General features: G+C 48.0%; 1 protein-coding gene across 6 annotated transcripts in view; it reads right to left on the reverse strand.

The window, feature by feature from the left end:
* The window catches only part of ADGRG5 (adhesion G protein-coupled receptor G5), a 28452-nt gene that overhangs the window by 8892 nt on the left and 4210 nt on the right, over window positions 1-15350 (reverse strand). Inside the window, exons 2-6 of one of the 6 annotated variants that reach the window (XM_045533637.1) lie at window positions 10431-10485; window positions 9120-9317; window positions 4448-4525; window positions 354-456; window positions 69-150 (exon numbers count right to left, since the gene is read on the reverse strand). In XM_045533637.1, the coding sequence (XP_045389593.1) occupies window positions 69-150; window positions 354-417 (146 nt within the window). In that variant the 5' untranslated portion in view covers window positions 418-456; window positions 4448-4525; window positions 9120-9317; window positions 10431-10485. Of the gene's footprint in view, window positions 1-68; window positions 151-353; window positions 457-4447; window positions 4526-5066; window positions 5104-9119; window positions 9318-10430; window positions 10486-15350 lie in introns of those variants that run through there. The other 5 variants (XM_045533636.1, XM_045533635.1, XM_045533638.1 and 2 more) reach the window with 5 other exon arrangements.

Raw genomic sequence — 15350 nt, forward strand, 5'->3', positions numbered from 1 at the left:
ACTCAGGGTGCAGGCGTGGGGTGGGGGGCACAGCTGACCCGAAGCAGGAGAGGACGTCAGCGACTCACTGAGCGAGAGAGGGCACGGTGCTGCGGGCCCTGGGGGGCCCCTCCATCTTCTCCATCCAGCGCAGAAGGTCCCCCGATGCCTCTGTGAGAGCAAGAGTCACACCTCCCCTTCAGCTGTCCCCTGGCCCCACGGCCTCTGGGACTTCTAGCTCACCAGCAGTTCCCGCCGCCCCCAGGAACCCAAAGTGTCCCCCTTTCAATCTCCCTTGCTTTGAAGCCTCCGCCTTTCGCATCACAGCCGTGGGCCTGGGCTAGGGGGCGCCCCGGGCAGCGGGGCCCTCTTACCTGCTGTCACGTTCTGCAAAGTCAGAAGGCACAGGCAGAGGGAAAGGGCCCCCCAGCGATCCATGCCCTGTGCCCGGGGCTCCTCCGAGGACTGGCTCCTGCCCTGCAAAAGGCGCACGCCGTCATCCTTGCGGTAAAAGAGCCACTTCTAACTTCTAGGCATCTGGCATGTCCCAAGGGTAGGACACGCAGCCTTATTTGACCCTGACTACTCCTGCCTTTCACAGAGGAGGAAACTGAGGCTCCGAGGGCAAAGGGTCTTGCTTTGCTTGAAGCTGCCTGAGCCAGGTCTCTGTGACTCCAGAATCCTCGAGGATGGAATAACGGTGCCATTAGCAGCTCTGCCTGCGACGCTCCCTCTCCCAGAAAGCGGTCGCTGTGGGGGCTCCCCCAGGGCCCTGACCTTACCCAGGGGGACGCTGCCTGGGAGCAAGCAACACGTAACCCCGTCCAGCCCTGCGATCAACTCTCCATGTGGCTTTAGGTAAAAGTCTGTTTCTCTCCACCCTCATTTTTCTCGGTTTCAAAATGAACTAATAAACTTCTGCTTAAATCTAGATTTATGTCTTCCCCCCGAAACTCAACTAAATGAGAATGAATGGATAAAACAGGCTCAAAGCCACAAAGACAGTGCAACGGGAAAGAAGACCGGAGGCGGGAGACAGCAAAACTTTGGAAGCTACAAAGCAGGTGGCCCCCTGGTAAGAATTTACCAGACCATGAAAAGTTGAACCCAAGTTCCCGCAGAGGGGAGGGGTGTGGAGTCGAGGGGGAGGGGGGGAGGGGGAGGAGAAGCCTCACAGCCCGGGGAGCACCTGAGAACTGGAGGCATCGGGACCCTCTGAAGTGCGGACGAAGGATGAGGCAAAAAACAGAGGATTGTTGGTTGTGAGTGTTTAAAATGTCCAACTCAGTCCCCAGATCTCCTGTCACCAGGGTGTTCATTTTATTGTTCTGCACAGATACTGTGGTTTTTACAAATGCAAGTTTGTGGCAACCCTGCAGCAAGCGAGTCTGTCTGCACCATTTTTCCAACAGCGCATGCTCACTTCGTGTCTCCGTGTCACATTTTGGTCATTGTCACATTATTTCAAACTTTTTCATTATTATTACATCTGCTATGGTGCTCTGTGATCAATGATCTCTGATGTTACTTTTGTAATTGTTTGGTGCACCATGAACAGCAGTTGTATGCAACAGTGAACGTAAGCGACAAATGTGTGTGTGTTCTCACTGCTCCACTCACTGGCCATCCCCCCATTTCTCTCCCTCCCCTCAGGCCTCCTTATTCCCTGAGACACCAGATATTGAAATTAGGCCAATTAATAACCCTACCAGGGCCTCTAAGTGTGAAAGCCTCTGAGTGAAAGGAAGCGTCACATATCCCTTTACTTATTTTTTTAGAGTCAGGGTCTTGCTCTGTCGCCCAGGCTGGAGTGCAGGGGTGTGATCATAGCTCACTGCAGCCTCACACTTCTGGCCTCAAGCAATCCTCCCACGTTGGCCTCCCCAAACTCTGACATTACAGGCATGAGACGCTGCACCCGCCAGCGTGTCTCACTTGAAATCAAAAGTGAGAAATGATTAAGCTTAGTGAGGAAGGCACGTCAAAAGCTCAGATAGGCCAAAATCTATGCATCATGTACCGAACAGTTAGCCAAGCTGGGGATACAAAGGAAAAGTTCTTGAAGGAAATTCAGAGTGTCACTCCAGTGAACACATGAATGACAACAAAGAGAAACATCCTTATTGCTGATACAGAGAAAGTTTTAGTGATCTGAATAGAAGACTGAGCCAGCCACAACCTTTCCTTAAACCGAAACCTAATCTAGAGTCAGGCCCTGACTCTCTTCAGTTCTGCGAAGGCTGAGAGAGGCGAGCAAGTTACAGAAGAAAAACTGGAAACTAGCAGAGGTTGGTTCATGAGGTTTGTGGCCATTTCCATAACATAAAGATGCAAGGTGAAGCAGCAAATGCGGAGGTATTAATCGAAGCTGCAGCGAGTTATCCAGAAGATCCAGCTAAGGTCATCGATGAAGGTGGCTGCACTAAACAACAGATTTCCAATGTAGATGAAACAACCTCTTACTGGAAGAAGATGCCATCTGGGACTTCCATAGCTACGGAGGAGGAAGTCCATGGTTGACTTCAAAGCTTCAAAGGACAGGCTGCCTCTCTTGTTAGGGGCAATGCAGCTTGACTTTAAGTTGAAGTGAATAGTCATTTATCATTCCAAAAATCCTAGCGCCCTTAAGAATTATGTTACATCTGGCTGGGCGTGGTAGCTCACTCACACCTATAATCCTAGCACTCTGGGAGGCCAAGGCCAGAGGATCACTTGAGCTCAGGAGTTCGAGGCCAGCCTGAGCAACAGTGAGACCCCATCTCTACTAAACAAAAAAAAGAAAAAAAGAAAAAGAAAGAAAAAATTAGCCAGGCATGGTGGTGCACCCCTGTACTCCAAGCAACTTGGGAGGCTGAGGCAGGAGGATCACTTGAGCCCAGGAGTCTGAGGTTGCTGTGAGCTAGGCTGATGCCACTGCACTCTAGCCCGGGTGACAGAGCAAGACTCTGTCTTAAAAAAAAAAAAAAAAGAATTATGTTACGTCCACTCTGCTTGTGCTCTGTAAGTGGAAAAAGAAAACCTGGATGCCCTCAATCTATTAATATTTCCAGCATGGTTTACTGAATATTTTAAGCCCACGGTTGAGATGAGACTTACTCTTTTTTTCTTCAGAGACAGTCTCGCTCTGTTGCCCAAGCTAAAGTGCCGTAGTGTCAGCCTAGCTCACAGTAACCTCAAACTCCTGGGCTCAAATGATCCTCCGGCCTCAGCCTCCCTAGTACCTGGGACTACAGGCATGCACCACCATGCTCGGCTCATTTTTTCTATATATATTTTTAATGGTCCAGTTAATTTCTTTCTATTTTTAGTAGAGATGGAGTCTCGCTCTTACTCAGGCTGGTCTTGAACTCCTAACCTCAAGTGATCCTCCTGCCTCGGCCTCCCAAAGTGCTAGGATTACAGGCGTGAGCCACTGTGCCCGGCTGAGACTTACTCTTCAGAAAACAAGATTCCTTTCAAAGTATTACTGCTCATTGACAATGCACCTGGTCACCCAAGAGCTCTGGTGGATATGCACAAGGACATTAATATTGTTCTCATGGCTGCTAATACAACAGCCATCCTGCAGCCCATGAATCAAGCAGGCATTTTGACTTTCAGTTCTTGTTATTTAAGAAATATATTTCATAAGGGTATGGCTGCCATAGGCAGAGATGCCTCTGGTGGATCTGGGCAAAGTAAATTAAAACCTTCTGGAAAGGATTCCCCATTCTACATGCCATTAAGAACATTCATGATTCTGGGGAGGAGGTCAAAATGTCAACATTAAGAGGGCTTTGGAAGAAACTGATTCCAACACTCATGGATAACTTCAAGGGGTTCAAGGCTTCAGTGGAGGAAGTCTCTACAGATGTCGTGGGAATGGCAAGAGAACTAGAATTAGAAGTGGGAGCTGAAGATGTGACTGAATTGCTGCAATCTCAGGCTAAAACTTGAACGGATGAGGAGTTGCTTCCATAGATAAGCAAAGAAAGTGGTTTCTCGAGATGGAATCTACTCTTGGTGATGACACTGTGAACATTACGGAAATGACAATGAACGAATGATTTAGAATATTACATAAATTTAGTTGATAAAGTAGCAACAGGATTTGAGAGGGCTGACTTCAATTTTGCAAGACGTTCCACTGTGGGTAAAATGCTATCACGTGGCATCGCATGCTACAGAGAAATTTTTCATGAAAAGAAGAGTTGACTGATGTGGCAAACTTCACTGTTGTCTTATTTTAAAACATTGCCACAGCCACGCCAACTTTCAGCAACCCTCACCAATATCCGTTGTTGGTAGAGGCAAGACCCTCCACCAGCAAAAAGATCGTGACTTGCTCAAGGCCCAGGTAATTGTTAGCATTTTTAGCAATAAAGTATTTTTTAATTAAGGTATGCACATTTTTTAGCCATAGTGCTTTTGCATAGTGTAAACATAACTTTTATCTGCACTGGGAAACCAAAAAATTTGTGCGACTCACTTTATTGCCACATTGGCCTTACTGCGGTGATCTGGAGCCGAACCCAGGGTATCTCTGAGATGTGTGCCTGTGAAACGCCTTGAAAACAACAAAGAGAATCTTTCTGACTTTGGGTTAAGCAAGGCTTTCTTATAAACAACACCAAAAGCACAATTCATAAAAGAAAAAAATTTGCTAAATTGGATTTCATCAAAATTTAAAACTGCTCTTTGAAGATCACAGTTAGGACAATGAGAAGACAAGCCACAGACTGGGAGAAAATATTTGCAAACATATCTCTGATTTTTAACAAAACTTGCATCTGGACTATATAAAGAACTCTTACAACTAATAAGAGGACAAACAAGTCAATGAAAATGGTAAAAGATTTGAACAGTCACTACACCAAAGAAGAAATAAGAGACGGCAAATAGCAATATCATTAGTCATTTACGAAATGCAAATAAAAACCACAATACGGTATCACTACACATCATCTAGAAGGCCCAAAATTAAAATGAGTGGTAATACCAAGAGCTGTTGAGAATACAGAATAACTGGAACTCTCATATATTTCTGGAGGAAATGCAAAATGCCACTTTGAAAATAGTCTGGCAGTTTCTCATAAAGATACACTTACCATACAACCAGCAGCTCCACTTCTAGGTATTTACCTGAGAAAAATGAAAACATCTATCCACACAAAGATCTCCATATGCAAATGTTCATAGGAGCTTTATTCACAATAGCCCCAAATTGGAAACAATACAAATATCCATCAATGGTGAAAGTAAACTTTGGCACAGCCATACAATGGGATGCTATTCAGCAATAAAAAGAAATGAACTGCTGAGACAGACAGCGCATGATTGAATCTCAAAATCATTATGTCAAATGAAACAAGCCAGACACAACAAAACCATATACAGTACTTTCCGATTCCACTTACATAACCGCCTAGAAAAGTCACAACCGTACGATCAGAGGACAGATCAGTTGTTGCCAGGGGGTGGGGAAAAGACATTGACTACAAAAGGGCACAGGTAGCTTTTCAGGGCCATAGAAATGTTCTGTGTGTTTGTTGACTGTGATATGCATGTACATACAGAACTGTCCACATTTGCCAAAGCTCATCAGCTACTCTCCAAAAGGGTGAGTTTTATTCTATGTGTACTTCTAGAAACCAGACTTTAGAAAATCAAACTGAAAAACATATGGAGAAGATGGAGAGGAGGAAACAGAAAGAGGAGGGGAAGGCAAGAGAGTTCATCTTCCTCCTTTTGTGAGAAAGAAAGTCACAAAAAAACTCAGAATGCTTCAAAGAGGGAGAACCACAAAACTCAAAACACCTGTGTGATGGTAGTGGCAGAGGGGGAAGTAGTTAAGAGCGTGAGCTTCAACTTTTCCACCATTGGGTTTGCAAAGTTCTGAAATACGACAGCACCCAGTGAGGGTCTGTAGAGACAGGTACATTTCTCCTCCCCCAATCCCAGAGTCAAGAGTCTAATCTCCAAGGGGATCCTTTGGGGATACACTTGAACTTTGTGTTCTGAATATCCTTTGACCCGGGAAACTCAGTTTTATGAAGTTATCCTGTGGAAATAATAGGGCAAACTAGGAATATATACATACAAAAATATTTATAATACCGTTGTTAATAAAGAAAAATTTAAATCTATGTAAATGTCTATCAACAGAGGAACAGTTACATAAATTACAGTTCAATGCTACTCTGGAAAACACTTCGGCAATTTCTTATAAAACTAAACATGTACCTACCATATGACCCAATAATCACACACTCTTGGACTTTTATCCCAGAGAAATAAAACCTCATGATCACACAAAAACCTGCATACAAACATTCAGAGCAGCTTTATTCATAATGACCTCTAATTGGGGACATCCTCATCATCCCTTCAGTGGGTGAATGGTGGAACTGTGACACGTCTGCACTATGAATGCAACTCAGCAATACAAAAATCAATTTCCTAAAAAACAATGATACACACAACTTGGATGGATCTTAAGGGAATTACACTGGGCCGGGGGGAAGCCAATCTCAAAATGTTGCATGCTGTATGATTCAATTTATGTAACATTCTTGAAATGACAAAATGACAGAGGTGGAGAACGGATTAGTGGTTGCAAAGGTTTAGGGAGGGGTGTGTGTGTCTTTAAAGGGCTAGTACAGGGCTCCTTGTGGTGATGGAACAGGAGTCTACACATATGATAAAACTGCACAGAAAAAACAGTCGGACAGGTTCTTATAAAGTTAAAATACACCCACCATACAACCAGCACATATAAATGAGTGCATCTAGAACAGGTGAAATCTGAACAGGGTCTGTGAATTGTACCCAAGCCAATTTCCTGGTTTTGATATTGTACTGCAGGTAGACAAGATGTTACTATTGGAGAACACAGAATGAAGGGGACATGGATCCCTTCTGAACTATTTTCTGCAACCGCCCATAAAGTTTTTCGAAATTCAGAGTTAAAAATACAGTATAATGGATTGCCATTTCACTATTAAAAATTATGTGTACGTAGCCATGTAAGAGAGAAGCACAGCATATCATTGGGTAGAAAGAGCCGGTTGAAAATAACACACATAATATAAGCACATTGATGGAAAATTATGTTTGTATGCATATTTGAGCACATCAGCATATCTAGAAGAAAGGTCACCAAAATGTTAATAATTTTTTTTTAAGGAGAGAGTTTTTCTTTACTTCTTTCTTTATATTTTCTATATTGTTTAAATTTTCTACAACAAACACGTATTACCTTCAGAACAGAAAAACAAATTTTTCTAATGCCTAGGATTTCATAAAATGCTCCCAATGACTATTTTATCAAGATGGAAAAAATAATAGTGACATTTGCTTATGAAAGACAAAAAGCATGTTATAAAACAATGTGTAATCCCATCCTTGCAAAAAATCATACGTTTTATATATAAAAAATCTGGAAGATGCACATCCAGGTATAGGCAGTCCTATGTTATCGCTATACATTTCTCAACTTTTATTTACTCTTTGGCTAGTCTAGAAATTTGCATCTTTCAAATATAAACAATAAATAAATACAAAAGGGTATAAACTGTGCGAGAAACCAACATTACTGGTGAGCTATGAAGGTTCCAGTTTCTTCATGCAAACATAAGCAAATAAGCTTTCCCCCAGTTTATGCAAAAAGTAGCACTCTCTGTATACTGTTCTACACTTTGCTTTTTCACTGGAAAATACATCTTGGAGAGCGCCCACAAACTGCATATTCTAATGTTGTGGGGATAAACAGTCCCCTGGTAATAGCCATCTGTGTTGTCATTTGCTCTTACAGACTACACAGCTATCCTGACATTATTTCTCACGTGTGAACGAACGTTCACCATTTGCCCATTTTTATATTGAGTTAGACTCTTCCTCATCAGTTTCTAGAAACTTTTTACATAATAGGGAAATCAGCTCTCTGTCTACTACAGGAGTTCCAAATAGTTTCCCTAGTTTGTCATTTGCCTTTTAACACTGTATATAGCCTTTTTTTTTTTTTTTTGGCCATGTAGAAGTATCTTTTCAAATAATTTTATGTAATAAAATTTATCAGTATTTTGTCTTTTGGCTTCTGGATTTTGCATCGTCAATTGAAAAGCCTTCTTTATGCCAACATTATGAAGAAATTCTCCTATGTTTCTTGTAGTACTTTTTTTTTTCTTCAAAGACTAGTCAAGTGCAGTAGTGAGGAGGGGGGAAAGTGGTAGAACAAGGAGTTCAATCTGTAACTGACTGTGAACAATCAAGTGACATAACTCACTACCTTCGGACCAGCCAGTAGTACTTTTTAAAAAAATTTACGACTCATGACACGTAATCTTGTAGTACTTTTATGGGTTCATTTTTCACACTGGCATCTCCAGTCCACGAGCACCGATCCTGGAGTACAGTGTGAGGCACAGATCCAATTTTGGTTTTTTTCCCCAAGTGGTCACTCACTGTTCTGAACACTATTTCTTAACGTATGTATTTATTTAAATAGAGAAACAGAGACTCCGGAATCACAGAGTGCCAGATTCTTATTTATTTGGCTATTTGGTTATTTATTTGGCTGTGTCACTTTGGGTGATTCACTTACCCTCCCAGAACCTCAGAGAAGAAATTGAGGAAAGGGTTTAAGAAAATAAAGGGAGCTGCCAAATGAAACAATTTGAAATATTTTAGGTGAGAAAACTGGGGGCCCAGGGTGGAGGACCTGATAGTGCAGACAGGACCTCAGGCCAGCTTGTCCACCCCTTTACTGTACTGATGGGGAAACTGAGGCCCAGACAGATGGAGGGATTTAACCTGCCGGGTCTGGACCCTAAGGCCAGATCCTCAGGCCCTTAGCCGTATGCTGCTGGCAGGCAGACGCGAAGCATAGAAGAGCTCCACCCCCCAATGCACAACTGGGGAAATCGAGGCCAAAGCAGAAGTGACACCTACCCCCAGCACCTCAGATAGAAACTGTGGTTTCCACCCTCTTTCCCAGGAGCAAACCACGATCTTCACTTCTGCTTGCATCCTCCCCGTCCCCACCCTTCGGAGAAGTCACCACGCACCATCACCCCACACCCCATCACCCCACACCCTCTGCGAGCTCGTTCCCCGCCCTGCAATTCGCGGTGAGGGCCCTCTGGGAAACAGAAGTCTCTTACCGGACTACCAAGATGGTTCCAGTTGACCATGGGGAAACTGAGGACCACACAAGAGGAGTTTGCTTGGGGGGTCTACAGCAGGTCAGTGATCAGGCTGGGCTCAAACCCAGGGCTCCAAGTCCAGTGCTCAACCCCCTGTCCAATACAGCTTCCCAAAGACGGCTGGGTAGCTGAGTGGCTGTGTGGGCAAGGAAGACCCTATTTAGGCCAACAGAGAGAGGAAGAGTCATGTGGAGCACAGGACAGAGCCTTTGGATGGAGGGAATTTGATAACCAGGTCCAGTATTTGCCGCCTGGACTGTATGACATTGGGGCAAGGAGCTTGACCTCTCTGTGCCTCAGGTTTTCTCATCTGTAAAATGAGGCCAAAGAGACCTATTTCCCAGGGAAAGACTCAAACAAACACTTCCATGACCCACACTCCTGGGGATCAGGCCCTGACCCAGGTCCGGGGCTCTGATCAAAGTCCTCAGCCAGGAATACATCTGGGCGGAGCCTTGGGAACCTGGCCTTCCCCCCTGGAGCTGCCCATGCCCCCCAAAGCCCCCTCTCCCCAGCAGCACCAGGGCCTGCTGAGCCAGCCATGCTTCTGCACAGGGCCCCACCTGCCCCCACCTGCCCCACGAGACAGCTGCCTCTGCCAACCGCAGCCTGGAGCCCCCACCCCTGGCCTCCCCCTAGCCTGGGTGAGGAATGAATCTGTGATCCCTGCAAACAAGCCCTAAGAGATGCTATCATTGGCCCCATTTCACAGGTGGAGAATGGGAGGCCACGCCAAAGCCCAACAGGGGGTCTGTGACCAAGGAAGAACCAGGGCCATTTCCCTGAGACACGGTGTCCCCAGACTCCAATCCAGGTTGCTCTGAGAAGAAATGCACCGGCTCTGGTTTGCCAAGCACAAACCCTATGCCAGGCCCCATACTGGGCATCTGACAGTCAACCCAAGGTGCAGGTTACTGGACTAGGCCCATTTTACAGATGAGGAAACTGAGGTCCAAAAAAGAAAGGTCCAGTAACTTGCTCCAGGACACATAGGGCAGCTAAGATTTGGACCCAATGCCTAACCACTCCTTAATTTAAATTGCCTCTTCTTCCAAAAACACAGATTGCTACATGGCCCCAGATCTGGAGTTGCCACCCAGAAAGGGCATGAGGGTAGGTTCCCAGCTTGCTGCTCCTGGGATGTCCCCAGACCCGTGCCCAGTGCCCGTCTGGGCAGAGGCATGCCTAGTGCCCACTGGGGGGCCCGTGGATAGGAACAGAGAGCTGAGGGGCAGCGGGGCAGGGAGGAGAGGCCCAGAGGGGACTGACCTGCGAGCTGGCCACCGCCGTCTCAGCTGCTGTCTCCGCTGAAGTCCTGCTCCTTCTGCAGGAGGAAGAGGAAGTCAGGAGGCGCCAGGTTGCAGACAGCCTCTCTCTTCACCCCACACCCACACGCCACTTCTCTCTGCTCCCTTCACCCTAAGCCCACACACCACGCTCTCACTTCGCTTCTTCTTTCACCGAAGCCTCTTTGCTTCCTGAGCTGAAGGCCATGCCCAGGTCACCCCTTGATCTCACCTCCCCAGGGCCCGCAGCCCTTCTCGGGGCAGCTACACCTCTGTGGAGGCGCTCGAGGACTGGGCAAGGTGGCACCACCTCAGCTCTGCACCCTCGGGCAAGATATGCACCTCTCTGGGCCTCAGTTTCCCCATTGTAGAAAAGGGAGAATGGTCCCCACATGACCTGACAATCAATGGGACCTTAGGCAAGGGCTGGGTCAGACTGCCTTTCAAGTCCCAAGCCACTTACTGGCTGGGTGACTTGGGGCAAGTAACTTGCACTCTCTGAACCTATTTTCCCTTTGCAAAATGGAGATAGTGACAGTACCACCACATGGGGTACTTATAAAAGGTAAGGCTGGCAAAGTCACTGGAAGCGCTCTATAAAGCTGTCCTGTTTCACAGATGAGGAGCCTGAAGTCCAGAGAGGACCAGGGCCTGGCTTCAAGTTACTCAGCGGCAGAGCCCTCTGGGAAAGGGTTTCCCTGGCAGCCGAGTTCAGAAAACATGGCCAGAACAGTGGGGCTGGAAAGCCGGCCGGTTTCTCCTTGAGCCAGGGGTCTGGGTCAGCCTGTCCTGTGCCACCCTCACAGACCCCTAAGGGAAAGGGGGAGGGTGACTCTGTGTGTGTGTGTGTGTGTGTGTGTGTGTGTGTGTGTGTGTGTGTGTTGGTAGCGGGTAGACAGGGTGCCTCTCTTGCCTGGGCCCCATCCCGATTCCCTGGGGAAATTGCAACTCGACAATGTGCTCTACTACCCCTGGGGGTCAGGTGGGGATGCAGCAAAAGAGAGAAACCAGACAGGTCCTAACATGGTTCCCTCCTTTCTGTCCTTATCACATCCCACAGGTAGCACAGGTGGCCTCTGCAGGAAGCGGGAGGACAACTGTTCCTTGGAGGGCAGCCGGCCCCCCCAACACCCACTGTGGTGCGAAGGCTTTGCAGAGACACCGGTGCACCTGCATGCTGACTCCCTGGCCACACTCCCACCGGGCGACTTGTGCTTCTCTGTACTTTTGTTTTCTTCAGCCATGACCTCTAATACTGCATGGCCAGCTACCTCCTTCCTCACGCTGTATTTGAGCCCAGGCGGCTGCTCTCAGGACACAGAAGGAGACCCTGCCTACCCCAAAGCCCCTCTATTTCCCAGCCGGGGTCTGTACCAGCCTCGCGGTACCCTGCCTCAGTTGGGGATGCCAGTTACCCAGCTTTGCACTCCAGATCCTGGAACCCCCTGCCAAGACACTCCCCTGCTCAAAAGCCAGCAGCGGCTCCCTAGTGCCCGCACTGTCTAACCCCGTGCAATCCAGACCCCAGGCAGGGAGCAGGGCTGCACACCAGCCAGAGTGGGGTGTGCTTGTGGGGGCTGCTCACCCTGCTGAGCTGCAACAGGACTGTAAGTGGGACCCCAACAGGACTTTAGATAAACTGAGTCACACCATGAAAAAATCACTTTTCAAGTCTTTCTCAACCTTGGTTGTGTCCAGCAGAAGCTTTGGTTTAGGGGTAAACTGTTTTCGCCCCTAACACTGACTTATGTCCCCCCCCCCTTTTTTTCAATTATCAACCTTTTGTTAGACATCAAAAACAAGAAAATGATTTTCTAATTTCCTTATTGTGCTAAAATATATACGATAAATTTAGCGTTTTAACCATTTTTAAGTATACAGTTCAGTGGCATTAAGTACATTCACAATTATTGTGCAAATATCACCACCACCCATCTCCAAAACCTGTTCCATCTTCCCAAAGTGAAACTCTGTTCCGATTAAATAAAACTTCCCCTCCCTCCTCCCCCTAGCCCCCGGCAACCACTGTTCTACTGCCTGGTTCTATGAATTTGACTATTCTAGATGCCGCATATAAGTAGAATCAAATACGGTATTTGTCCTTTTGTGACTGGCTTATTTCATTTAACACGACGTCTTCAAGGTTCATCCATGTTGTAGTATGTGTCAGAATTCCCTTCCTTTGTAAGGCTGAACAATAGTACACTGTATGTACACACCACATTTTGTGTATCCAATCACCAGTCGAGGGATACCTGGGCGGCTTCCGACTTCTGCCTATTGTGAATAACGCTACTACGAACATGGGTGTACAAATTATGTCTCTTTTTAACAGAGACCATTTCTAGCTAGATTTTAATAACATCGTTTTGTTTGCATACTAATTTTTTTCATTTTCTTCTATCTGTGGCAAGTGATACAGATTTTCTGTTTACCCTAGAAACATGAAATAATCCCTTAAAAAACACTCATGTTCTAAAAAGCAAAATGATTTAAAGAAAAATGCTAAGTAATAAGGAGACAACTGCTACGTGTTTGTGGCAAAAAGTGCTGGCAGTGGTACAGGAGAGAGAACTGCTGAAATGTGGGAAATACTAACACAAACTCAGTCAAAAACTCCACTGTTCTGGGGTTTTGGGGGAGAGCAGCCCTGCCAAGGCCAAGGGGAGGCTGACACGAGATCAGCATGGCATTCGAGAGGTGGCTGGAGGTGTAGTTTTAGGAACAGAGGTGACAGTGGTAAAATTGAGAGTCAGATCTGGGGTCTGAGACCTCCCAGCATGACCCTGGGCCAGTCCCTTGACTTCTGATCTTCACTTTCCTCACTAAGAATGGTGGTAATAACATTCACTCCAGGCCGGGTGTGGTGGTTCACGCCTATAATCCCAGCACTTTGGGAGTCTGAGATGGGAGGATTGCATGAGCCCAGGAGTTCAAGGCTGCAGTGAGCTATGATGGGATCACTGGATTCCAGCCTGGGGAACAGAGTGAGACCCTGTCTCCAAAAAAAAAAGCCAAAACAGAACGCTTAGCCAATTGTGTGGCTGTAAAACTGAGGTAACGCATGCAAGCTGCCAAGGCTACGGCCAGCAGCCATCTTGGTTCCACGAGCAGGTGGCTCCCCTTCTCTGCAAGAAACGCCCCCAGGAAAGCATTTATCACTTCCTCCTTTAGGACAGAGGGCCCAACCCTGATGAGGTCATAGCTGGAGTTTAGGTACACCATCAAGTCAGCCTCTGCCACCTTCTCTAGCCCTATGCCCTACCTCCAAAACCCCAGGCAAGAGCTCTGGGCTCCTGGTCCAAGGCTGTCACTAACTGGCTGGGACACCCTGAGCTTTCCTTTCCCCAGCTTTAAAATGGGGATATCCTCGTCCTGAGTACTCAACCCCACACATCACCTCCAAAATCTGTCTCTAGCTTATTATCACATGCTGTCAACGTTCAACCACACGGAGCAAATCAATCCACAAGTGAAACTGCAAACTTGCGAGAAGTGTGGGATTTTGCGAAGTCGCAGGAAGCAACACCGGAGAAATGGAGCCGCCGCTAACCACAGAGAGAGAGAACATCGGCTAGGGAAGCGAGCGAGACTTTCCCAAAAGAATCGGTGGACTACCAAAGGATTCACAGTGACCCTCGGGTCTGCAAAATATTTGCAAAAAAATGATTCAGAAGGAAAGGATGCTACATACTCAACTTTGTCAGGAGAAACAAAAAGTCTTCAAATACTAACATCTGATTCATTCTTCGTTTATTCTAAGGCAAGCATGGTTGCAATCATAATCTAAATATCGTTAATCCTGGGATAAAACTAATTTATCTTTATAATTTTTAGTTTCTTTTTCTACGTAAAATCCCAATCCATCCGGGTTCCCTCCAACTTTGTGAATTTTTGGTCCTCTTTTAAAGTAGATTCACTTCAGGCAACAGGATGTGGTGGGGAGAGACCCTCCCAAAGCCTGTCCTCCCTTCTCCACCAAGACCGCAGACACCCTAACCCCCAAGAGAGAGGAAACCCCTAAACGGCTGGGCACACAGAGGGCGCGTTACCGTAACTGGCCGGGCCACCAACTCCCCTAGCATTGCGGCGGGAGGGTGGGGGTGGGGAAGAGTCTCCGCTGGCAGGGCCAGGTCCCCCCTCCACCCTCTGCCTTCTTAAGAGGCGTGAAGTCGCTCTTGGCAACCCTCTTGTTGTACAAAAGGGGAAACTGAGGCCCAATGCGGGCACAGGCTTGGCCCACGTCCCTCGGTGGCAGAGCTGGCACTAGGGTGAATGCAGGTAACAAAAGTGAAGAGCTGGCAAGCGCGCCCCACGTGCTGCGCCCGGACCCGCGGTGCCCAGTACGGCGCTGGCGCTCGGGAAACCTGAGGCGGGAAAGCCGAGCCCTGCGGGGCCCTCGACCCTGCCTTCCGTCCCCCCACCCTCGTCCCCTCCACGGGGGTGGGGCCTCCGTCTGGGTCCGGCCCGTTCTCCGGCAGAGCCCGCCGCCCCGGCCTGCGCCCTCGTCCCGAAATCAGGCGGGTGTCCCCACCCCGGCAGCCCGGCCAGCCGGGTCACAGCGGGGCCGCCGACCGCGCTCGTGCCGGGGGCCCCGCCGCCCCCGCCCCGCCGCCTGCCCTCCTTCCCCTCCCTCCGGGAGAGAGGAGGAGACTCCGTGGCCCTCTCGTCCCTCCGGCGACCGCAGCCAGCGCCGTGCCCGCTCCGCCCGGCCGCGGCGGGTCGGACGTCCGGAGCCCGCCGGTCCCTGCCCGAGGTGAGCGGGGGCGGCCGTGCGGGGGGCAGGAAGCCCCCGCGGCCCGGGAACTCGCTCCGGGCCGACAGCCTTCCGCGGGAAGGAAGGGGTTAAGTTTGGGGCGTGCTGGAGGGGCAGGGAGCAGTAGGGGCGCCCGCAGCAACCCCC

This window comes from Lemur catta, chromosome 20 (assembly GCF_020740605.2).
Source record: "Lemur catta isolate mLemCat1 chromosome 20, mLemCat1.pri, whole genome shotgun sequence".
Lineage (NCBI taxonomy): Eukaryota > Metazoa > Chordata > Mammalia > Primates > Lemuridae > Lemur > Lemur catta.